At 44.1% G+C, this 26,955-nt stretch overlaps 1 protein-coding gene across 1 annotated transcript in view; it reads left to right on the top strand.

Annotated features, from left to right (window-relative positions):
• The window catches only part of LOC309556379 (1,25-dihydroxyvitamin D(3) 24-hydroxylase, mitochondrial-like), a gene marked incomplete at its 3' end in the record, with an annotated part of 40,930 nt that extends 25,755 nt beyond the window's left edge, over positions 1-15,175 (top strand). The window contains exons 8-11 of the mRNA XM_082258841.1: positions 1,123-1,289; positions 2,037-2,115; positions 9,157-9,354; positions 15,065-15,175. Coding sequence (XP_082114967.1) covers positions 1,123-1,289; positions 2,037-2,115; positions 9,157-9,354; positions 15,065-15,175 — 555 coding nt within the window. The remainder of the gene's footprint in view (positions 1-1,122; positions 1,290-2,036; positions 2,116-9,156; positions 9,355-15,064) is intronic.
• Between the last annotated feature and the right edge of the window lie 11,780 nt (positions 15,176-26,955).

The following is a 26,955-nucleotide window of genomic DNA, read 5'->3' as shown; positions in this document are numbered from 1 at the left end:
TGACCAATAAATAATTTAATGGACATAATTTAATCAGTTTTTTGTTTGTTTTTTTCACATGTACCTAGTGCAAACAGTTTGGACGAGGAACACATTAACCTTTCAATTTATCATTAATTCGGCAGAAAATTTCCAAACCTGTCCTTCATATTTTCGGCTCAAAAACATCACAACTGATTATCAATTTGTGCCCATTACCTAGCCAAAAAAAAACAAACTGTCCAAATGACTGCATTTTGGCCGATTTTTCATATAGTATATTACCAGCAAAGTTGAGCACATATTTAACCCCTTGATTGTCCTAGATCTTTACCCCTTCCCAGGCAGTGCCATTAGAGCTGTGACAGTGTATAGTATTATTACTGATCACTGTATTAATGTCACTGGTGATGTCAGTGGCAGTTAGTAATTTCCCCCCAGCGTCAGTAAGTGTCAGATTGACCACCGCAGTATCGAACTTATAATTTGCTGATAGCCACTATTAGTAGTATAGACAAAAAAAGATTCCAATATATATACCATAGTTTGTAGATGCTATAACTTTCACGCAAACCAATCATCAAACACTTATTGGTATTGGCATTTTCTTTTTATATATCAAAAACATGTAGCAGAACACATTTTGGCCAACATTTTAGAAGACATTTGATTTATTTTTTTCTTTTATTGGATGTTTTATAGCACAAAGTAAAAAAAAATATTGTTTTTTTTTTCCACAATTTTCATTTTTATGTTTTCATGTATATCGAAAAAAAAAAAAAAACCCAGTGGGGATCAAATACCACTAAATAAAAGCTCTATTTGTGTAATAAAAATGATACAAATTTTGTTTGGGTGCAGTGTTGCATGACCAATGCAATCAACAGTTAAAGTAGTGCATTGCCAAAATGGCCTGGTCATGATGGGGGTAAAATCTTCTGGAACTAAAGTGGTTAATTTAATTCATCCATAATGTTATTAGTTGAACCACTGCACTATTGTAAAATGGACATGAACATTATTTTTGCTCTACAAACACATATTTAAAATCTGCTTGCAAAAAGAAGCAATAATACAATATACAAGGAACTAAGCTTTAGATACAATGTGCCCTGTTTGTGTTATTGTTTTTGTTTAATTTAGACAGCAAATTCTCTATTATGGTTAATATACAATTTATCAAGACACAGTGATGTGCAGGAAAAAGTTCTAGATGAAATCCGAACTGTTCTACCACCAGGCCAGTCACCATCTGCTGATTATTTACAAAAGATGCCATATCTGAAGGCTTGCATTAAAGAATCAATGAGGTTAATATTATTTTTACCTATATTATTACTGTTTATATTATCCTGGTTATAATTAGTAGTATAAGTAGTAGTTACCTATTGATTTTACAATAAATTAGAAAAATTTCAACAAAATAATTAGACTAATAAAGAGCCTTTTTATTTTATTTGTATTTATTCATGTATTTACGTTATAAAAGAAAAGGTCCAGGATAGTTGAATGGAGTTTCCCTGTTCCTCAGAAACCTGTTGCACTCCTTAAAAAAACAACAAAGTCCACTTAAATTTTGCATTCTCCATTGACTGTAATATATTTCTTCAAATCAGCAAATTTTCATAAAACTGGTTAATTTCATTTTTTTTTTTTAATCTTCATACTTTTGCTGACATTTCAGAAAAATGTAATATTTCCATTTTTCCTTTGTAGTAGCAGTTTTTGTACTGTTACATTCATTACTTACATTAAAGAGTTCTTAGATTACAGGTTCTATATACAGTAAATCTTTCAAGTTTTTTTCAAATTGTAAAAAAAACTTGCTCAGTGCCATTAAATATTCCTTTTATTCACAACTAACAATCAAATGTATATAATATTGAGAATATAATGGTTAATTAAAGGCATAAGGGGAGGTTAAAAACAGTAAGACATTTTCCTTTTATATTTTTTATTTTGTTATACAGTACAATGAAAACTAAAATGTGTTGAAAATTAAAGTATTGTGGTTATGGATCATTTAAGGGTAATATATATATATAATTTTATTGCAGACTAACACCTACAGTTCCTTTTACCAGTCGAACAATGGAGGAGGACACAAACCTTGGTGGATATGTGATTCCAAGAGGTGTAAGTAGTTTTAATGTAATTTAAAAGTTTCAATCATTCATATAGCCATTGCATACAGTAACGTACAAGGAATTAAGGTACTTGTGAAAATTGTTGTTAAGCAGGAATGCTTTCAAAGAAATATTGTAAATAGTTTTTGTTAATTAAGAAATGTCCAAAAATGTGCAGGTACAGTAAAAAGAGAAAAAAAAAAACAATAGACAAATAAATCACTATTTAGTGTGAGCAACCCTTGAATTAAAAAAAAAAAAAAAAAAAAAAAACAGCAATTCTTTTAGCATGCTGTTTTTAAAGGTATTTGATTGGTAGGCCGTTCCAAGTATCTGGAAAACCAAAGCATGCTTTCACTGCAGACTTTGACTTTTTTATTTCCTTCTGCCTCTGCAAGCAATCTCAGACTAGCTCAATGATGTTGAGAGTGGGACTTTCTGGAGGCCATACCATCTGTTGCAGGATTCAATGATTTTTATTTTCCCTGAAATTAGCTCTTTATTATTTTTGACTAGTGATAAGCAAAACAGTCCTGTATTTGGTCCAGCAGGGGTTCTGCAAACTTCAAAGGTGTTTGGGTGCCGAACTTGAAGCAGATTAAAATCAATGGAAGCTGAATATGTCCAATTAGTAAATTCAAATTTTCTGGACTAAAAGTCAAGGAGGTAAAAAAAAAAAAACGGGCTCAGGTTGATTCTACAAGCAAGCAGCCAGCACTAAAAATTCATGATACCAAACCCACCAGTTTTATATAAAAAGGCAAGTGCAGCGCTGTAAAATTATTGTCAAACAATGAACACCAAATAGTTAAAAAAATTGTGGAAAGAAAAATCAAACAGTCCCAATAATAAAATTATTCAATTAGTGTCTACATATTTCCCATATTTTTAGAGATAAGGCAAAATCTTCAAATGACTACAAATAAAAACACCCAGGTGTTTGAAGTGAATCTTTAAATAAAGCAATCAATATGGTTTTATACTATGGAATAGCTTCTTATCCTTTATCTCTGGGAGATGCTGTGGTTGCCCATTGTTATGGAAATTAATGGGGTTTGGAGCATAGAAATTCGCTCGGTGCGCTGAAAACTTTGCTGCGCTGCAAAGCGCACTTGTGGATATAATACGTGCCAAACGCCATTAATCTCTTGTACTGAAAAGTACAATGTACAGCTCTTTTGTATAAAGTTATCCTAGCGCGCTAGGCGACAAAGAGAGAGACAGACAAACGCTGTTTCACAGTCTATGTCCATAGTAGCAGCCCTGCTTAAGGCAGCCCTCCTGTTTATTTTATAGTCAGAGAACAAAAGGGGTTTACAGGGGTGGTGGTGTCAACACAACCAATCACAGACATGTATGCTTTCAAAAGTACAATAGAAATGGGTGTGCATGTAAATGAACCAACTGAAACTATGTGCAGGGGTTTCCAGCTGGCCTGTATACAATGGAACCAGCATGGGTTCTCATGAACATGCCAATGCCAGCACATACACATAAACTGCCATCATAACCTGTTACAGTGAATCCTATAAAATATAGTTCAGAAAAGCCATATTTGATAGTGAACATGCTACTGTTCCAGTGAATGAGATTTTATCTGTAAAGGAAATAGCAGCAGTATTTCAAGCATGCGGCTCAAGTATAACAGAAGGCTGCCAGCCATTAATCCTGGCAAAAATACAGATTTTATCAAAATTATAAAAATTCCACATCACAAACATATCTCAGTCAGTGAATACCGGGATCCTGGCTGGCTGATATATTTGTGCGATGGAGTTCTCCTTGCACTGCCATAGATCCGGACCGGCACTGCGTATAGGGATCATATGGCTACAAGTAGCATGCAGTCTCCATTTAATGATTTAATGATTTCATTTTAGCTGATCACTATTCACTTTTATAGACATTATTACATTTCTGTATGAGAAATATGTGGACACTAATTGAATACTTTTTTTTAATAATAAAAGTTTATTGCATTTTTCAGAAAGAAAAAATGAAAAATATGCAACTAGAATCACAAAGAAGTAAAAAATATAAACTCCACTTCTGATGCACATATTTAAAGTAATCCACAAAATACAGGATGAACATTGCATACTTAAAAGTCAAGCGTATAGCAGATACCAAATGCACCCGGGCTCCCCACGCATCCCCCCACCATCGTCATTACGGGTGTGAGTGACTAGGCGGGGGCAAACCAAGGCACAATAGGAATCCCCTTCATACATACACGCCTGATTTGGTCAATCAAGTACAACATGTGTATAGTGGTCAGATGTGGCCTAAATAGAATATCAGTAAAATAAGGGAAGGAAAGGGTAGTGGTTGAAGGAAAACTAGTCTTCAGGAAAAAAGAATATAGGAAAGATATAGGAAAGATGGCAATCAATTTAACAACTAATGTTGGGTATGGCTATAGGGTTATCAGGTAGCAAATACGTACACATTTGAGGGTGTTAAGTGTATTGAGTGGTCGTAGATGGGGTTGTAATTTACTAGGAAGGTCTGTTAGTTGATGATGTCTCCAGGATGCAAAATGGATAGTTCGGTATGAAGCCTGTATCACAGAAAGGGGACACAAAGTGCCCTCGGGGGCATATTTGGCACATGCAACTTTTCTGTTGAAGCCCCAGGAGCCAAATAATCCTGGTTCTTATCTGGGTGGAAACCAGGGATAGCCCCAAGAGGTGCCAATGGGGATGTTTGGGGAGCATATTGGCCTGAGGCGTTCAATCGGTCCCATGTTGACAAAGATGCTTGAATCATTTGGGATGTCCAGTCCAAAAGACTTCTAAATGCTGATGGAATCCAAGGGGCGCCTGCAAGATTCCCACTCGCCATCGTTTTTTCCAGCGGAACCCAAAATTTATTCCATGAGTTGTGACACCAATTCAATATATGGACTAGTGCCATGGCTTTGTAGTAAAAAGCTATGTCAGGGAGTCCAACACCACAGTCCAATTTGTGTCTACAGAGAAGATCATAGGCTAGTCTAGGGTGTCTGTCCTGCCACACAAAAATCAGGAATGCTGTACGTAGTCGCCTAAAGAAAATCTGAGGTAATGTTATTGGTACTGTATATAGGATATAGATTATTGTGGGCAAGATTGTCATCTTAAGGACATTTATCCTCCCAAACCATGTCAAGAAATTTCCTCTCCAGCTCTGTAGATAGTAACGTGGTGGGAAGTCCCCGATAAAGCCCTAGATCAAAATATTTGATGGAATATAAGGCAATATCTAAGGGTAACTACCGGGAGTCCCGGCCACCAAGCCAGCCTGATGCCAGCAAGCAACTCACACAACTCATGGTCTGGCTAACATTCAGGAGGGAGGAGAGGATGCTGAGCTTTGGTTGCAACGACCACATTGATTCTTATGATGAGACCTGAGCGGAGCCTGGCGCTATTCAAACTCCAATCTGGAAAATCAGTTGGTGGAAGGTCCAACGTTTCCACAAAGTGTTGTAGGTCATCTTTAGTGTGGAGGACAGCGGTCTTCCCATTTCGAGTAGCTGTCAGGTGAAAAGGAAAATCCCTGCAGTAGTTGACATCCACCCTGCGCAGGGCCTCAAGGAGAGGGTCTACAGCTCATTGTTGCTAAAAAGTGCGCCACGATAAATTGGGAAATAAGGAGAGCTGAGCCCCATTAAAGTAAATTGTGGGTTTTCCACGTACTGCTTGCATGTTCACCCTCTTCACAGAGAGTATTTGTGGAGTTTACAGATAACATCCATTGGTCTATCCTCTGTTTTCGTAATCATCAAGCTGATCTCATAGGGTATTCAAAACCTCTTCATGTTGTTTAGTGGTGTCTTGCATTGTGGTAATGGATTGCATGATGTCATCAGATCCATTCTCTAAAGCTTCAACCCTGTGCCCTACAGCTACTGTATCTGCTCTCAGCCCCTCTACTGCCTGCTTGCAGGACTGTTATACTGCAGCTATAAATTGTTGGATGTCTGCCTTGGTGGGGAGGGCTTATGTTCCCTGATGTCCCATTCTGCTTCTGCAGTGTCTAGCTCAGAGGGAGGAGAAGACTGTCTTCCTGATTGAATATAGGCTGAGGGCTAGAACACTGGACCGCTGGGAGCAGGAGAGGATGGCTGTAATGCCTCGCGGCTGGGTGCCATTTTGGCCGTGGGTCTGGAGCTGACTGTGTGCAGGGTGAAGAAGGCTTGGAGCCTGCTCACAGTGTGTCAGCCACTGCCGGGTGGCTGCAAGGTGGTGCAGAAAGTGGCTGCTAGAGGTGGAAAAATGCCCAGGGATGTCAGAGCTCAAGGCTCGAGCGTCCTCACAGCATGCCAGCCAGGCCATGCCCCCCTAAATTAATACTTTTAATGTTGGAACTATTTGGTATTTCTTTCCACAATTTTTTAGATGGTTTTATATTCATTGTTTGACACTAATTTTATAGCGCTGCACTTGTTTTTTTTTTTTAATATTCAATAGGCAAGGAGGTGTACCTGTCCTAAATCTATCCATTATTATATATGTGCTCCAACTTTGGAGGCTCTCAGAATTGGATACCTTTGCTGCCATTGTGCTAATTCTGCGTATCCAGTGTGTGCCTATACCTTTGAGGGGTGGGCTTTCTCCAGGCATACAAACAAAGACAAAAACAGAGGCGCCTCTATTTTTGTCTTTGTTTGTAGCCCTGTGGAACCCCTGGCTTTGGTTTCTTGAAGGCTGCCCTAATAGGTGGACTCCCTTTTTTCCCTTCCATCCTCACTCAGTGACTGCATCTGATCCATATGGACTCTAGCTTATGGTATGACTAATGCGCCTGTATACATGTTTTATGTTCCTCCAGGCATATCTGCCCTTAATCTTTTCATTATTATATATGTGCTCCAACTTTGGAGGCTCTCAAAATCAATAGAGTTAGCACTGCAGTACACTAGGGTGCTGTGAAGTGGCCCTGCAGCTTACGCATATTTTTTGTCAGGAACTGTAGACAGGACAATTCGGTTTGTTGCAGGCTGGTTTGCAAGTGAGCTTGGAATTTTTCTTGTTTATGGACATGTGTCATCCTTCCATATTCTCCTTGCTGCAAAGGCCAGTGAGGTGGTTGCCATTTGTTTGTACTAGTGTGTGTGTGTGTGTGTGTGGGGGGGGGGGGGGTAACACTGCGGAACATGTATGAATTGAAAAAAAAAACTTAAAATATTCAGCAAGGAGATGTGAATTTTAGCACATACAAAGTGCAGCCCTCCTTTAGGGGGTTATGATCAATGGCCCTTCACAAACAGGATATTGCACAAAACCTATAAGTTAATAAGAGAACCAGAACCTTCACTAAGTGTGGGTTTGATAATAAAGTTGGCAGTGCCTCCACCCAGGACAGGGCCTCTGTGAATATAGGAAATTCCCTTTCTATGAAATGAACCAATAATCTAGTCAAAGTAATTGGGAGCAGAGGAACTACTGCAACCAGCATATAACATTAACCGTACGTATATATATATATATATATATACACACCAGTACAGGAATAATGCAAACTTTAAATAAGAAAATATTAACAATAGTAGATACATCCAATCTACAAACAGGTATTATCAGCAACCATTCCAGACCCTTAATCAAAGCATGCAACCTGGCTGGCCCAACTATACTGGGCCACATGCCCTCAAGGTGTCCGGGCAAGGGGCACCTTTAATAGAACATAGTTATAGCTGATTGAAAACATCTGCACAGGCAGCTTGTTTACTACATGTTTCTGTCAATGCCTACTGTATACCTTCTTTTTTTTTATTTATTTATTTATTTTTTTATCAGTGCTCTAAATCCTCAGCAAATACTTCTGAGGGGATGTCTGTCAGCTGGGTTGATATTTTTTTGGGTCTCTATTGAAATGTTTTTTGTATAATGTACATGTGTCTGACTACTGTCAAATGTCCACCTTAGCTTGTTCTTTTAGACTTATGAAACTGTATTTATTGAATTTTTAGTTGGATTTTGGTTTGCAATGTTTGTCTCACTTTAAAGTTTGAGTTCTTTAACCACTTGTTGCCTGCCCACCGTCAAATGAATGCAGAGCGGAACGGCTCTCGTTCTGGGATGCTAGGATATGGTGCGATCCTGATCTTGGTAAAGAGCCAATGACATGGCTCTTTACCTATGTGATCGGCTGTGTCCAATCACAGCCGGTCACATGTAAATGAGGAAGTGCCATTTATTGGGTCTCCTCGCCTCACACTGTCAGAGTGTGTGGCGAGGAGAGCCGATTAGCAGCTCCTCCTCAAAGGGGAGCCTAGGACAGGTAATGAGGGCACTGATCATCAGTGCCCTGATTACTGTAAAGTAAAAAGCCCATAAGTCCCCCCCAACCAATGCCTATCAGTGCCCACCATCAGTGCCCACCATCAGTGCCCATAGTTCTGCCAGGCAGTGCCTATCAGTGCCTGCTCATCTGCGCTACCCATCAGTGTCCATCAGTGCCGCTCATCAGTGCTGCCCATCAGTGCCCATAAGTGCCACCCATCAGTGCCACCCGTAAGTGCCGCCTATCAGTGCCACCTCTCAGTGTCTATCAGTACTGCCTTTCAGTGCCCATCAGTGCGGCTTATCAGTGCTCATCAGTGACACCTATCAATGCCCCCTATCAGTGCGGCATATTAGTACCTCCTCATTAGTGCCACCTTATTAGTGCCCATAAGTGCCACCTCATCAGTGCCCATCAGTGCAGCCTATCAGTGCCCCTCAGTGCCTCCTCATCAGCGCACATCAGTGAAGTAGAAAAATTACCAATTTTCAAAATTTACTCACAGAAAATAAGAAAAACATTTTTTTTTTTTTAATTTTCTCTCTTTTTTCTTTTTTTTTTTTTTGTAAGAAATAAAAAACCTAGTGGTGATTAAATACCACCAAAAGAAAGCTCTATTTGTGTGAAAAAAATGGTAAGAATTTCATATTGGTACAGTGTAGCATGACATTTAAAGTGTGACAGCGCTGAAAGCTGAAAACTGGCCTTGGCAGAAAGGGGGTGAAAGGGCACTGTATTGAAGTGGTTAATGACATTTGTTTTCATTTTTATTTGTTTATAGGTTATCGCAATGATTAATTTTCATGCAATGACATGGAATGAAGATTACTTTCCTGATGCGCGAAAATACAAACCTGAGAGGTGGTTGAAGCCAAGAGCTTCAGTTAACCCATTTGCAAGCACTCCTTTTGGAGTTGGAAAAAGAATGTGTGTTGGAAGACGTTTGGCAGAGTTGCAGCTTCAGTTGGCTTTGTGTTGGGTAATACTAACATAACTATAATTGTGATAGGATTGATTATGATGCTAAAAAATGTTGAAAATGAACAGCTGATCTTGATAAATAGCGCAAGACGTAGAAATGTTGAATTTTTCGCACAATCCATTTGTCTGTTCTTGGAAATAGTCTTCCTCAACAGTATCAGCCTGGCATGCAGACTTGCAAACCTCATGTCAAACGGGAAGCTTTCTGCCATACTTATAATAGTCCACATGTCCTCCAGCATTTGAGCATGCTTTAGGCCCCTTTGACACGACCGATCCGATCAGATCCGCCTGTCATATGTGAAGGAGAGAATTCGTCTATGACCTGCCACATATCATGTCTAGTGGCCTCCATCCCTGTAATTTATACATAAAATAAAAGCAAGAGTGTGGGACTTTGAATGAGGTTGACTGGACAAGGAAATTTATTACAAAAATACAAAAACATATGAGGGTATAATTGCATAGACACCCACAGAGATATAGTAAATAGCATGGTACAATATTAGTACAGACAAATGCAGATACAATATAATACAGATTTTCCTCGGATCACATGCGGATCTCTCTGAAGTAAATGAGTACAATAAAACCTCATAATCTGTGTGTGCTCACAGTCTAAAATATGTCATAATACGCTAAAATATCTGAGTGATCGTAGGCTCAAAGCGTTTCATGGACCTCCGTCCATTCATCAGGAGCTTGGATATATGTCTATAAGGTGAGAATATGGATTGTATTAATATATTGATTTACGTAATGAAATAATTGGGAGGTATATAAGAAAAAGACACTACCTTAAGCAGTATCAGAATTCATGAGCAATCCAGTCTGGGAATGAGGGACCACAGGAGATCCGGAGAAAGCCTGACCCGGGGCTGAGGCGCGGAAAATATCCAGCAGGGGGGACAACAGGGGGGGGAGGAGAGGACCATAGCCAAAACAACTCAAAGGACTCCAGGTGTATTTCTTGAGAATATGATGGTAGAGGCACATTGTAAGCCAAAGGACGGGGTCTAGGTATGTATAAAAAACATTCAATAAATATATATATATATATATATATATATATATACTATAAAAATAGGATATACTGAGAAAGCCATCTCAGGAACAAAATTGTCAACAATATTGGATACATATACTCAAAAGAATAGACCCAAAAATAGTGCCAATAAGAAAGCCATCAAAGAAATAAGCATTGGAAATAACCAGGGCTTGCTGGTGAAGCCCATGACGAAACCAAGTTGTAAAGGAAAGTGAAGGGGGAGAAGACCAAAAAGGGGGGGAAAAAGAGAGACACCTCTAATGTGAAGGGAGGGTACCTGTGAAAAGAGTGAAAAGAAGGTGTACCAAAAGAAAACCAGAGTGACAAAGTAATAGGTGATAAGTGATCCAATTGTGAGAAGAGACATACCCTGGCAGAATAAGGGGGTGCCGAGGAAAGGGTGAGGGGCTATGAAAAGAGATGAGGTGCGCTGGAAGGTCCAGTGTGACCAAAATGTGCTTGCAAAAAAGCATAAGGCAGAATGATAGGTAAAATGTAAGGCTGTGTAAAAAAGGTATCTGATTACCCCAGGTTTGCAGCAAGTATGGTATGTCTGTTAGAGTAGAGGTTGTTCCAGTCCAAGCCACGTGTCCAACGTTGCTGGAGTAATGCCACGCCAGCGCCATGCTGGCGTCAGTCTATGTGGGCGGCCAAGAACCTCCCACATCCGGTTAGGTAGACCGGACATCAGAAGGCACGGCCCGCCACTGACGCTTGGGGATGGAGAGTTGCCCTGGCAACGGGACGCCAAATGGCCGTCAAGCACCAGGCAGAGTAACCTTACATCAATTTTCAATCAATTTAATATAATATATCATTTACATGCCAAGCAATGATTCCTGAGCTCGTCCTATCCAGTTTGGGCGTGGGGAATCTGGCTGATCTGGACTTCCTGGTCCGGGGCTGCGATGGGTGGCCGGCCGCCTCCCCCCCGTGCCTGTCTCTGTGCAAGCATCCGGGTTTGGGGCAGGGCGTCACGCCCCCCATCGGCGCCATGCTTACTATGCCTGGTGCTTGACGGCCATTTGGCGTCCCGTTGCCAGGGCAACTCTCCATCCCCAAGCGTCAGTGGCGGGCCATGCCTTCTGATGTCCGGTCTACCTAACCGGATGTGGGAGGTTCTTGGCCACCCATATAGACTGACGCCAGCATGGCGCTGGCGTGGCATTACTTCAGCAACGTTGGACACACGGCTTGGACTGGAACAACCTCTACTCTCACAGACATACCATACTTGCTGCAAACCTGGGGTAATCAGATACCTTTTTTACACAGCCTTACATTTTACCTATCACTCTGCCTTATGCTTTTTTGCAAGCACATTTTGGTCACACTGGACCTTCCAGCGCACCGCATCTCTTTTCATAGCCCCTCACCCTTTCCTTGGCACCCCCTTATTCTGCCAGGGTATGTCTCTTCTCACAATTGGATCACTTATCACCTATTACTTTGTCACTCTGGTTTTCTTTTGGTACACCTTCTTTTCACTCTTTTCACAGGTACCCTCCCTTCACATTAGAGGTGTCTCTCTTTTTCCCCCCCTTTTTGGTCTTCTCCCCCTTCACTTTCCTTTACAACTTGGTTTCGTCATGGGCTTCACCAGCAAGCCCTGGTTATTTCCAATGCTTATTTCTTTGATGGCTTTCTTATTGGCACTATTTTTGGGTCTATTCTTTTGAGTATATGTATCCAATATTGTTGACAATTTTGTTCCTGAGATGGCTTTCTCAGTATATCCTATTTTTATAGTATATATATATATATATATATATATTTATTGAATGTTTTTTATACATACCTAGACCCCGTCCTTTAGCTTACAATGTGCCTCTACCATCATATTCTCAAGCAATACACCTGGAGTCCTTTGAGTTGTTTTGGCTATGGTCCTCTCCTCCCCCCCTGTTGTCCCCCCTGCTGGATATTTTCCGCGCCTCAGCCCCGGGTCAGGCTTTCTCCGGATCCCCTGTGGTCCCTCATTCCCAGACTGGATTGCTCATGAATTCTGATACTGCTTAAGGTAGTGTCTTTTTCTTATATACCTCCCAATTATTTCATTACGTAAATCAATATATTAATACAATCCATATTCTCACCTTATAGACATATATCCAAGCTCCTGATGAATGGACGGAGGTCCATGAAACGCGTCGAGCCTACGATCACTCAGATATTTTAGCGTATTATGACATATTTTAGACTGTGAGCACACACAGATTATGAGGTTTTATTGTACTCATTTACTTCAGAGAGATCCGCATGTGATCCGAGGAAAATCTGTATTATATTGTATCTGCATTTGTCTGTACTAATATTGTACCATGCTATTTACTATATCTCTGTGTGTGTCTATGCAATTATACCCTCATATGTTTTTGTATTTTTGTAATAAATTTCCTTGTCCAGTCAACCTCATTCAAAGTCCCACACTCTTGCTTTTATTTTACAGATCCGCCTGTCAGTTTTTTAGGCGGACCTGAGCGGATCCTCCATGCATCCCTATGGGGCAGCGGATGTCAGCGGTGACATGTCCGCTGACACCCGCTCCCATCCGCATCCGATCCTGTCCGTAAAATCCGGATGGATGGAAATCCTATTTTCCACTCGTCCAGGGGATCGGATGGGATAGGATCGAATGAGAGCGGACAGGCGGTGCGTTCTCATCTGATTCCCCATAGAGAGCAGCGGGGCTCTTACACTTCCCTCTCCACACACAGAGCGGAGAGGGAGCTGCCACCTGCCTGCTCAGCGGGGATTGGCAGATCGATCCCCCGCTGAGCAGCACGGAGTCCGCCGACGGAGGCAGACCATGTGAAAGAGCCCTAAAGATGAGTTTGTCAAAAAGAAGGTGATTGACTACACCTAAGGTCACATCTGCCCCAATTAGAAATGCTACCATGTCATCACAATGTCACTTGTACTCAAAGATCTCCCAGTAAAAGAAAAGGCTCTATACTTACCTTTCTAATGGCAGCTGTGTTGAAATGATATTACTTTGCTTCTCCCCAGTTACCAGAGGCTTTCAGCGCTCCCATACTGTGCTTTTTATAGTGACTCCTGAGCTGTTGGGAAGAATCGAGGTATGCAGGAGGTATTCTACACAGTTTGGTGACACAATGTGGTTGATTTACTAAAACTGGAGAGTGCAAAATCTGGTGCAGCGGCACATTGTAGCCAATCAACTTCTAACTTCAGCTTGTACAATTAAGCTTTGAAAAAATAACCTGGAAGATGATTGGTTTACATGCAGAGCTGCACAAGATTTTGCACTCTCCAGGTTTAGTGGGTCTATAAAACTCCATAATAGTACCTCTCTCAATGTATTATTATGCAAGCATACATTAGGGTTGATTTACAAAAACTGGAGAATGCTAAATCTGGTGCATCTCTGCACAGAAACCAATCGGCTTCCAAGATTTTTTATTTGTAATAGCTTAATTGAACAAGCTGAAGTTAGAAGCTGATTGGCTACCATGCACAGCTGCACCAGATTTTGTACTCTTCAGTTTTAGTAAATCAACCCCACTTGGTTCTTCTGCACTCTCAGATCTTAGAAGAAGATTTTAGTAAGAGGGAAGAGGGCTAATGTGTCTCAACATTTTCCCCTAAGCAGTTACAAATTTAAAAAAAATTGATTATTTAAACTAGGATTTGTCTTCCATTTCTTGTTTGCATCTAGAATTGTGCACTGGAGGGTTTCCTCAAATTCTGTAATTCAAAAAAGGGTGACAAATGTTCCATCATTCTGCAAGGATAGAATTAGAAAGAATTCAATTAATATTGGATTTGCAGTCACTGATGTTCAGGGCCGCTGATAAGGGGGGACCACTGGTGCTCTTGTAAGGGGCCCAAGCACACAGAGGGGCCCACACAGAGAGGGGGATTATTAATGGACAACAAATACAGAACTCTTCCTCCAGCAGCTGAAAGCTGATCTCTTTCCCTCTCCCTGCTGCCAGATTTTATCTGTTGATAAAGGTATAGTTGTCCCTCACTATCCCCCCTCCCAGCCTGGCTCCAATGTTAGCTCTGCTCCTGAGTTTGTTATCTCTAATTTTGTTTCTCTCCCTCTGTCTCTCTGATCCCAAAGCTCCAATTGCCCAGCCTATATATTTTTTTTCATCTCATCTTCATTTTTAATTATTAAATTGTTTTTTTATTTTGGATTTAGCAGGAATTATGTGAGTTATGTTGTATATGTGTCTGCTAACAATAGTTGTATTGTAATTTTAGCTAAATATATCTTTAATATTTTCTTGGGGGGGGGGGGGCCCTGTTAGGTAGTCTGTACAGGGCCCAGCGATTTCTATCAGCAGCCCTGCTGATGTTACAGAAAGCTCTCAAAACTCACAATGACCTTAAAATATGCTTTGTCTGGATTCCCACACTCTGGAAAAGTTGAGAGATGCAGAAAGAGGAGGTTGTGCTCCCTGTTTTGGGACCCTGCATCATACTTTGCTGTAACATGTAAGTTTACTACATACTACTCCACGGGGTTGTGTGAGTGGGCCCTTATAAATATGCCCCTATAAAAAAGAGTACCTAAGCTGAGGAAAAATCATCTAGAGATACAGTTTTTTTGAAGACGTATATAATATTTACTGTGGTATCCATTTTAAGGTAAAGTTATTAATTCATCATTTTTTAATTGTTTTTCTAGATAATCCAAAACTTTTACATATGTGCAACTGACAATGAACCTTGCAAAGGCGTGATCTCAGGGCTCATGATTCCATCACGTCAACTGCCTGTATCTTTGAAGAAGCGATAGATACTCCTACAGTTCATATGTTAGCAACATGTCTTATGCTATTCTCTGTATTTCCTAAAAAAAAAATGTGTAAATGATTCCATTTATTTTAACATTTTTATCTTTTTAAAGAAGATTATGTTAAGATGTTTGATAGAACTCTTCTTACAAATAATATTTCATTTTTTTCGATAATTTTCTAAATCGTGTCAAAATGTTTACTGTGTTTAACTATCATATAGATAGATATGTGTTATATGTATTTTAATTTTACTTCACATTTTCCGTAGTATAAACACATAGGTCCATGTGTCATTTTTCCAAAAATATATGTATTTATTGTGCTACATTTATACATATTACTTTACTTTAATACACAAAGGAACACAATTGTAAAGTATTTTTGTCCTTATAAATAAATAAATATGCTTTTTCCAGCGTTCTATACAGTATGCAATATTTCATAACAATCCCTGATTTAAAAAAAAAAAAAATGTAAAGTTTTTTTAAACATTTTTTTTTATTTTGACCATGATAAATACATATACAAAACCAATATGGAGTACCTTTAGAGTGACACTTTCAATCAATTAAAATTGGTTATTAAGCTGTACCTGAAAAAGAAAAGGGTAAATACTTACGTTTCTCACTCCCTGCACTACTAAACGCTGTTTCTAAAATGTTCTGTGAAGTCTGCAGGGTAACCAACACTTCCAAGAGTATCAATCTCCTTTCTCCCTCATTGCACCTTAAAATGCTGAACTTCACAGCCTGCACACTCGTAGAGAGGTGATCATTGAGGTACATTGGTTTTGTGGTAATTGGTAATTTCTGTGATACAAAAGATACAAAGTCCAGTACATAATCGGTCCAGACAGTGAAAAAGTCTCACACATGTGGTATTGTCATACTTGGTAGCAGAATGTGATTTGGTATGTAATTCAAAGTATGCCCATGCTGCATGTGAAAATCTCTTAAAAAATTGACAACTCTGTAAAAAAAAAAAAAAAAAATGATTTTCATTTTCTTGTGGCAATAAAATGAAGTCTTCAAAAGACTCACTGTGCCTCTTAAACAAAGTACCTTGGGGTGTTTACTCTACAAAATGTGGTCATTTAATTTGTTTCTACTGTTCTGGTGCGCCAGGGCCAGGGGCGGACTGACAACTCATGGGGCCCCCGGGCAATAAGAGATCATGGGCCCCCTGTGTCCCTGCCCACAATCAAGCCACACCCACACAAAGGAACATTACTTTCATTGACCGCCAATGTAAGAGTCATTCTTCTCACTGACCACCAATGTAAGGGACAATCTTCCCACTGACCACTAGTGAAAGGAGTATTCTTCCAACTGACCACCAATATAAGGAACATTCTTCCCACTGACCACCAATGTAAGGGACAATCTTACCGCTGACCACTAATGTAAGGAGTATTCTTCCCACTGACCACCAATGTAAGGAACATTCTTCCCACTGACCACTAATGTAAGGAATATTCTTCTCGCCAAAGTGTACAGATGTCAGTATTATGGGAAAAGCACTAAGTGTACAGATATACGTTTTATATATAGGGAATAGAACTCACTAAGTGCTATTCCCTATATATAACACTGATTTCTGTAAACTGAGTGCTAGTACCTATAACACTGATATATGTACTACAGTGAGTACTATTCCATATACACTGCTCAAAATAATTAAAGGAACACTGAAAATAAAAATAGATCTAAAAATATCATGCTGGATATCTATACTGATATGGACTGGGTAATGTGTTAGGATCTATACTGGTATGGACTGGGTAATGTGTTAGGATCTATACTGGTATGGACTGGGTAATGTGTGACCAGCGTGCCCCCTTTCAATGCAGAGAGACCAGCGTGTCTCCTTTCATTGCAGAGTGACCAGCGTGCCCCCTTTCAATGCAGAGTGACCAGCGTGCCCCCTTTCAATGCAGAGGGACCCACGTGCCCCTTTTCAATGGAGAGTGACAAGCGTGCCCCCTTTCAATGCAGAGTGACCAGCGTGCCCACTTTTAATGCAGAGTGACCAGCGTGCCCCCTTTCATTGCAGAGTGACCAGCGTGCACCTTTCATTGCAGAGTGACCAGCGTGCCCCCTTTCAATGCAGAGAGACCAGCGTGCCTCCTTTCAATGCAGAGAGACCAGCATGCCCCCTTTCAATGCAGAGTAACCAGCGTGCCATGCCCCCTTTCAATGCAGAGTGACCAGCGTGCCCCCTTTCAATGCAGAGTGACCAGCGTGTCATGTCCCCTTCAATGCAGAGAGACCGGCGTGCCCCCTTTCAATGCAGAGAGACCAGCGTGCCCCCTTTCAATGCTGAGTAGCCAGTGTGCCGTGCCCCCTTTCAATGCAGAGTGACCAGCATGGTCCCTTTCAATGCAGAGTGACCAGCGTGCCCCCTTTCATTGCAGAATGACCAGCGTGCCCCCTTTCAATGCAGAGTGACCAGCGTGCATATTTCATTGCAGAGTGACCAGTGTGCACCTTTCATTGCAGAGTGACCAGCGTGCACCTTTCATTGCAGAGTGACCAGCGTGCCCCCTTCAATGCAGAGTGACCAGCGTGCCCCCCTCAATGCAGAGTGACCAGCGTGCCCCCTTCAATGCAGAGTGACCAGCGTGCCCCCTTTCAATGCAGAGTGACCAGCGTGCCCCCTTTCAATGCAGAGTGACCAGCGTGTCCCCTTCAATGCAGAGTGACCAGCGTGCCCCCTTCAATGCAGAGAGACCAGCATGCCCCCTTCAATGCAGAGTGATCAGCGTGCCCCCTTTCAATGCAGAGAGACCAGCGTGCCCTCTTTCAATGTAGAGAGACCAGTGTTCCCCCCTTTCAATGCAGAGTGACCAGCGTGCCCCCTTTCAATGCAGAATGACCAGCGTGCCCCCTTTCAATGCAGAATGACCAGCATGCCCCCTTTCAATGCAGAGAGACCAGCGTGCCCCCATTCAATGCAGAGTGACCAGCGTGCCGTGCCCCCTTCAATGCAGAGAGAGCAGTGCACTTACCTGAAGCGGCGCCTTCTTCTCAGTCCCCCGCGTCTCCTTGAGTCCTCCAGCCTCCTCCTTGGCCAATAGACAGGGAATGGATAGGGGGGCGGTACCCCTGTGCCCCAGACGCACCAGCCGCCAGTGGTGGCGATGCTATCTTATGCAGAAAAAAAAAATTCTGCCAGACTTTTTATAAAAAAAAAAACAAGTGGGCTTTTACTGTATTTCAGGAGGGTGGTATATTTAGGTTTTCATTTCTTTTGGGGGTTTATTGGTATTTATCTTATGTCAATAGGGTTTTCTTTATACTTTATGAAAGGGGAGGGAGAGGGGGGGAGAGGGTCGAGAGAGAGAGAGAGAGAGGGGAGGGGGGGGAGAGAGAGGGGAGGGGGGGAGAGAGAGAGGGGAGGGGGAGAAGGGGGAGGGAGAGAGAGAGGGGGGAGGGAGAGAGAGAGAAGGGGGAGGGAGAGAGAGAAGGGGGAGGGGGAGAGAGGGAGGGGGGGACAGTTTGCCTATGCTCGGTCTTGCGGCCGCATAGTGAGGATGAAGGGAGGAGCGGAGGTGGGTGGAGCCGGAGACTCTGTAATAGGCACGGAGGAGGACGCTTTGCATGCTGGGTCCCTACTCAGACGTCACTGGTTGCTAGACGCCATTTGGCAGGCGATCCTAGCAACCAGTTTACCGCATAATGTAGCTGCTGCTGCGGCGTGGGGGGATCAGATCGGGGGAAATTGCCACCCTGTGTGGGGCCCCCAGACAACTCCCCAGCGTGCGCATTTGAGAGACGACCCTGCCGGGCCCCCCTGACTTCGGGCCCTTGGGCAGTGCCCGAATGGTCAGTCCACCCCTGGCCAGGGCCTTCACAAATGTGATTGGTAGTCAGGAAATCCTATTATATTAAAGTGTAACCGCGCTTAATAACTTGTAAAGAAAGCTGCAGCTTTAAGTGAGATAACACCAAACAAAAGCACAAAGGAAGAAAGCTGCGCTTGTGTGAATTACACTATGGAGCATATTGTTTCTTTGTATGGCGGTACCGGTGACCACATTTGAGATTGGTGTCTGGATCAGTTTAACCCTATCCTGGGTACTCACATTTGGGTTTACTGAAGGAAGCTGACCTTTCAGGAGAAGTGGTGTTGCGAGGAGACTGCTACTTACAAGCCCCTTTCTTACCTGACTCTGGTAAGCGCATATGCATGTCATACTAGTAGGAGCACCATGGTGACAGCAGGCATTGGCTTCCTTACTTTTCATTAGTTCCACCTACCCTTATCACTTTGGGACTGATACCATTGGGACTTTTCGCTTACAAGTTCATATCACTGTATGGGCACAATTTTTGAGATTGTATTTATGTTATTTGTGATTCACAACAAGTCACTTGATATTAGTTCAACACTATTTTTTTTATATATATTAATATTTCAGGTATTATTTCACACAGCGCAGCTTTCTTACTTCGTAGTCAGGAAATCCGATGCATTACTTGTGTCCCTCTATATGGCTAGGCTGTGAGAAAGTCTCAAGTACTGTATATGATATTACTATACTCGGGAGGAGTAGCAGAATATGTTTTGGGGTTGTATGCCCGTGATGTGTGTTGGAAATATCTTATTAACAACAGTTTGTAAAAAAAAAATAATCATGTTAATTTTCTTTCCTGCATTTTTCAAAAACTTGTGGCAAAAAAATTACATTTTGAAAAGACTCACTATGCCTTTCAGAAAATACCTTGGAGTGTTTGCTTTCAAAAATGGGTTTTTCCACTGTCCTGGTGCTCCAGGACCTTTGAAAATATAATAGGTAATCAGGAAATTGGATGCTTAATTTATGCCTCTTGAAAGACCAAAGGTACTCCTTGGACCTTGGGCCCTCTATGCATCTAGGCTGTGAAAAAGTCTCACACATGTGGTATCCCCATACTGGAGAGGTATAGCAGATCAAGTTTTGGGGTGTAATTCTAAGTATCCCTATGTGTGCGAGAAAAAATATGTTCAAATGGCAACTTTATTAAAAAATGTACTTCTTCAATTTCCAAAAAAATCATGACAAAAGTTTACAACTTCAAAAACTCGCCATGTCTCTCACTTAATACCTTTGACTGTCTATTTTCCAAAAAGGTGCCTTTTAGGGGGTAATTGTATTGTCCTGGATTTTTAGGCCCCTAAAAAATGAGGCTGTCAGTACATCAGGACTGATCAATTTTCAAATATATATCATCGTTTGTATACTCTATCATTTTCATACAGACTAAATATTATACATTGATTTCGGATATTTTTGCCAAAGAAATGAAGCAGAATACATTGTGGTCTAAATCTAGGAAGAAAGATACTTTTGTGAGATACTGTAAATTTAAAAAATAGAGAAAATTGAGTACACCCCTCACATTTTTGTAAATTTTTTATTATATCTTTTCATGTGACAATAATGAAGAAATTACACTTTGCTACAATATAAAGTAGTTTGTGTACAGCTTGTATAACAATGTAAATTTGCTGTCCCCTCAAAATAACTCAACACACAGCCATTAGTGATAGACCGAACACCTCCCGGTTTGGTTCACACCAGAACATATTAAACAGGGAAAAAGTTCCAGTGAACATGCAAACTCTATTAAAGTCAATGGGACACGAGCATGAAAAATCAAAAGTCCTCATTTTAAAGGCTTATATGCAAGTTATTGTCATAAAAAGGTTATGGGGATCTGGGTACTGCCCTGGAGGACATGTTTCAATGCATCAATTCAAAAAATTGCAGTAAGCACACAGGAGCAGTGATTTTAATGATGCTTAAAGTGAAACAATAAAAATAATAACATCATATTAATATCTGGGGGGTCCCCTTAATGTGCCTGTAAGGTGGCACATCTGCACAAGGTATGGAGCCTTCTGCAGCAATACTGACATTTCTAAAGGAAAAAAATGTAATTTAAACTTGCTTACGGCTGCAATGTATTGCCGGCTCCCGGCAATACAGATAATAAAAATGAAAAAAGGGAGGAGTAGGGTCAACCCCCCCCCCCCCCCAGTCCATACCAGACCCTTATCCGAGCATGCAGCCTGGCAGGCCAGGAAAGGGGGGGGGACGAGTGAGCGCCCCCCTCCTGAACTATACCAGGCTCCTTGCCCTCAACATGGGGAGAGTGCTTTGGGGTGCCCCCCAAAGCACCTTGTCCTCATGTTGATGGGGACAAGGGCCTCTTCCTGACAACTCTGGGCTGTGGTTGTGAGGGGTCTGTGGGTGGGGGACTTATCGGAATCTGGAAGCCCTCTTTAACAAGGGGGCCCCCAGATCCTGCCCCCCATGTGAATGGGTATCGGGTATATAGTACCCCTACCCATTCACCCAAAAAGTGTAAAAATGTAAAAATCACAGAACATATAACAATTCCTTTGTTAAAAATAAAGAAAATACAGTGTCCCTCGATGTAAATCCATTGTCAATCACAACGCCTGCCAGACCTGAAAAATAGAAAAAAATTCAAAAACGCTTCGCCTCTTCAAAGGCTATCTGCTGTATGCCCATTCTTCAGCCGTCACATGACTGCAAACACACGAACAGCTGATGTTTGAGTCAAACTTATGTTCAACACAAACACAGAGCCCATCCCTAACAGCCATTAATGTCTAAACTGCTGGCAAAAAAAGTGAGTACACCCATAAGAGAAAATGTCCAAATTGGGCCCGATTAGCCATTATCCTTCGTTAGTGTTGCAAGGTCTCAGGTGTTAATGGGGAGCAGGTGTGTTAAATTTGATGCTATCGCTCTCACACTGGTCACTGGAAGTTCAACATGGCACCTCATGGCAAATAACTCTCTGAGGATCTGAAAAAAAGAATTGTTGCTCTAAATAAAGATGGCCTAGGCTATAAGAAGATTGCCAAGACCCTGAAACTGAGCTGCAGTACGGTGGCCAACAGCCGTTTAACAGGATAGGTTCCACTCAGAACAGGCCTTGCCATGGTTGACCAAAGAAGTTGAGTGCACATGCTCAACGTCATATCCAGAGGTTGTCTTTGGGAAATAGATGTATAAGTGCTGCCAGCATTGCTGCAGAGGTTGAAGGGTTAGGGGGGTCAGCCCATCAGTGCTCAGACCATACGCCATGCATCAAATTGGTCGGCATGGCTGTCCTCCCAGAAGGAAGCCTCTTCTAAAGATGATGCACAAGAAAGCCCGCAAACAGTTTACTAAAGACAAGCAGACTAAGGACAAAGATTACTGGAACCATGTCCTGTGCAGGGGCGGACTGACCATTCGGGCATTCAAGGGGGGCCCGGCAGGGCCGTCTTTCACATGCGCATGCTGGGGAGTTGCCTGGGGGACCCACGCAGGGTGGCCATTTCCCCCAGATCTGATCCCCCCACGCCGCAGCAGCAGCTACATTGTGCGGTAAACTGGTTGCTAGGATCGCCTGCCGAATGGCGTCTAGAAACCAGTGATGTCCGAGTAGGGACTCAGCATGCAAAGCGTCCTGCTCTGTGCCTATTACAGAGTCTCGGGCCCCGCCCACCTGCGCTCCTCCCTTCATCCTCACTGTGCGGCTGCTGCGGAGGGGGAACTGCCTAAGTGACTGAGGCAGCAAGACCGAGCACAGACAAACTGCTGCTTCAGGTGAGGTATTCTCTCTCTCTCCCCCCTCTCTCTCTCTCTCTTTCTCTCTCCCCTTCCTCTCTCTCTCCCCCCTCTCTCTCTTCCCCTCCCCTCTCTCTCCCTCCCCCCTCTCTTTCTCTCCCTGCCCACATCTCTCTCTCCCTCCCTCCCCCTCTCTCCCTCACTATCTACCTCCCCCTCTCTCCCACCCCTCTCTATCTCTCCCCCCACTCTCTCTCCCTCCCCCCTCTCCATCTCTCCCCCCACTCTCTCTCCCTCCCCCCTCCCCCCCCTCTCTCTCTCCCTCCACCCTCCCCCCTCTCTCTTCCATTTCATAAAGTATAAAGAAAAACCTATTGACATAAGATAAATACCAATAAACCCCCAAAAGAAATGAAAACCTAAATATGCCACCCTCCTGAAATAAAAGCCAACTTGTTTTTTTTTTTTTTTTATAAAAAATTTTATAAAAAGCCTGGCAAAAATGTTTTTTGCATAGGACAGCATCGCCACGAGTGGTGGCTGGTGCGTTGGGGGTGCAGCCCCCTATCCATTCCCTATCTTATGGCCGAGGAGGAGGCAGGAGGACTCGAGGGGATGCGGGGGACTGAGGAGAAGGCGCCGCTGCAGGTAAGTGCACTGGTCTCTCTGCATTGAAGGGGGCACGGCACGCTGGTCTCTCTGTATTGAAAGGGGGCATGCTGGTCTCTTTGCATTGAAGGGGGCACGCTGGTCACTCTGCATTGAAAGGGGGCACGCCAGTCACTCTGCATTGAAAGGGGGCACGCTGGTCTCTCTGCATTGAAAGAGGGCACGCTGGTCACTCTGCATTGAAAGAGGACACGCTGGTCACTCTGCATTGAAGGGGGCACGCTGGTCACTCTGCATTGAAGGGGGCATGCTGGTCACTCTGCATTTAAAAGGGGGGAAACTGGTCTCTCTGCATTGAAAGGAGGCACGCTGGTCACTCTGCATTGAAAGGGGGCACGCTGGTCACTCTGCATTGAAAGGGGGCACGCTGGTCATTCTGCATTGAAAGGGGGCACACTGGTCACTCTGCATTGAAAGGGGGCACGCCGGTCACTCTGCATTGAAAGGGGGCACGCTGGTCACTCTGCATTGAAAGGGGGCACGCTGGTCACTCTGCATTGAAAAGGGGCACGCTGGTCACTCTGCATTGAAAGGGGGCACGCTGGTCACTCTGCATTGAAAGGGGGCACGCTGGTCATTCTGCATTGAAGGGGGCACACTGGTCACTCTTCATTGAAGGGGACACGCTGGTCACTCTGCATTGAAAGGGTGCACGCTGGTCTCTGTGCATTGAAAGGGGGCATGCTGGTCTCTCTGCATTGAAAGGAGGCACGCTGGTCACTCTGCATTGAAAGGGGGTACGCTGGTCACTCTGCATTGAAAGGGGGCACGGCACGCTGGTTACTCTGCATTGAAAGGGGGCACGGCACGCTGGTCACTCTGCAATGAAAGGGGGCACGCTGGTCACTCTGCATTGAAAGGGGGCATGCTGGTCTCTCTGCATTGAAGGGGGTCACGCTTGTCTCTATACATTGAAAGGGGGCACGGCACGCTGGTCACTCTGCATTGAAAGGGGGCACGCTGGTCTCTCTGCATTGAAGGAGGCACGGCACGCTGGTCACTCTACAATGAAAGGGGGCACGCTGGTCACTCTGCATTGAAAGGGGGCATGCTGGTCTCTCTGCATTGAAAGGGGGAACGCTTGACTCTCTGCATTGAAAGGGGGCACGCTGGTCACTCTGCATTGAAAGGGGGCACGCTGGTCACTCTGCATTGAAAGGGGGCACGCTGGTCACTCTGCATTGAAAGGGGGCACGCTGGTCACTCTGCATTGAAGGGGGCACGCTGGTCACTCTGCATTGAAGGGGGCACGCTGGTCACTCTGCATTGAAAGGGTGCACGCTGGTCTCTGTGCATTGAAAGGGGGCACGCTGGTCTCTCTGCATTGAAAGGAGGCACGCTGGTCACTCTGCATTGAATGGAGGCACGCTGGTCACTCTGCATTGAAAGGGGGCACGGCACGCTGGTTACTCTGCATTGAAAGGGGGCACGGCACGCTGGTCACTCTGCAATGAAAGGGGGCACGCTGGTCACTCTGCATTGAAAGGGGGCATGCTGGTCTCTCTGCATTGAAAGGGGGCACGCTTGACTCTCTGCATTGAAAGGGGGCACGCTGGTCACTCTGCATTGAAAGGGGGCACGCTGGTCACTCTGCATTGAAAGGTGCACGCTGGTCACTCTGCATTGAAAGGGGGCACGCTGGTCACTCTGCATTGAAAGGGGGCACGGCACGCTGGTCACTCTGTATTGAAAGGGGGCACACTGGTCTCTCTGCATTGAAGGGGGCAAGGCACGCTGATGTCTCTGCATTGAAAGGGGGCAAGCTGGTCACTCTGCATTGAAAGGGGGCACGCTGGTCACTCTGCATTGAAAGGGGGCACGGCATGCTGGTTACTCTGCATTGAAAGGGGGCACGCTGGTCTCTCTGCATTGAAGGGGGCACGGCACGCTTGTCACTCTACAATGAAAGGGGGCACGCTGGTCACTCTGCATTGAAGGGGGCACGGCACGCTGGTCACTCTACAATGAAAGGGGGCACGCTGGTCACTCTGCATTGAAAGGGGACACGCTGGTCTCTCTGCATTGAAAGGGGGCACGCTTGTCTCTCTGCATTGAAAGGGGGCACACTGGTCACTCTGCATTGAAAGGGGGCACGCTGGTCTCTCTGCATTGAAGGGGGCACGGCCCGCTGGTCACTCTACAATGAAAGGGGGCAAGCTGGTCACTCTGCATTGAAAGGGGGCACGCTGGTCTCTCTGCATTGAAAGAGGGCACGCTTGTCTCTCTGCATTGAAAGGGGGCACGCTGGTCACTCTGTATTGAAAGGGGGCACACTGGTCTCTCTGCATTGAAGGGGGCACGGCACGCTGGTGTCTCTGCATTGAAAGGGGGCATGCTGGTCACTCTGCATTGAAAGGGGGCACGCTGGTCACTCTGCATTGAAATGGGCACGGCACGCTGGTTACTCTGCATTGAAAGGGGGCACGCTGGTCTCTCTGCATTGAAGGGGGCACAGCACACTGGTCACTCTGCATTGAAAGAGGGCACGCTTGTCTCTCTGCATTGAAAGGGGGCACGCTGGTCACTCTGCATTGAAAGGGGGCACGCTGGTCACTCTGCATTGAAATGGGGCACGCTGGTCACTCTGCATTAAAAGGTGCATGCTTTTCACTCTGCACTGAAAGGGGGCATGCTGGTCACTCTGCATTGAAAGGGGGCATGGCAAGCTGGTTACTCTGCATTGAATGGGGGCACGCTGGTCTCTCTGCATTGAAGGGGGCACGGCACGCTGGTCACTCTGCATTGAAAGGGGGCACGCTGGTCACTCTGCATTGAAAGGGGGCACGCTTGTCTCTCTGCATTGAAAGGGGGCACACTGGTCACTCTGCATTGAAAGGGGGCACGCTGGTCACTCTGCATTGAAAGGGGGCAAGCTGGTCACTCTGCATTGAAAGGGGGCACGCTGGTCACCCTGCATTGAAAGGGGGCACACTGGTCACTCTGCATTGAAAGGGGACATGCTGGTCACTCTGCATTGAAAGGGGACATGCTGGTCACTCTGCATTGAAATGCGGCACGCTGGTCACTCTGCATTGAAAGGGGGCACGGCACGCTGCTTACTCTGCATTGAAAGGGGGCATGCTGGTCTCTCTGCATTGAAGGGGGCACGGCACGATGGTCTCTCTCTGCATTGAAAGGGGGCACGCTGGTCACTCTGCATTTAAAGGGGGCACGCTGGTCACTCTGCATTCTAAGGGGGCACGGCATGCTGGTTACTCTGCATTGAAAGGGGGCATGCTGGTCTCTCTGCATTGAAAGGGGGCACAGCACGCTGGTTACTCTGCATTGAAAGGGGGCACGCTGGTGTCTCTGCATTGAAGGGGGCACGGCACGCTGGTGTCTCTGCATTGAAAGGGGGCATGCTGGTCACTCTGCATTGAAAGGGGGCACGCTGGTCACTCTGCATTGAAATGGGCACGGCACGCTGGTTACTCTGCATTGAAAGGGGGCACGCTGGTCTCTCTGCATTGAAGGGGGCACAGCACACTGGTCACTCTGCATTGAAAGGGGGCACGCTGGTCTCTCTGCATTGAAAGGGGG

This window comes from Pelophylax lessonae (assembly GCF_965119305.1).
Source record: "Pelophylax lessonae genome assembly, chromosome: 5".
In the NCBI taxonomy this organism is placed as follows: domain Eukaryota; kingdom Metazoa; phylum Chordata; class Amphibia; order Anura; family Ranidae; genus Pelophylax; species Pelophylax lessonae.
Note: the sequence above shows the minus strand (reverse complement) of the source record. Positions and strands in the feature narration are given on the sequence as shown.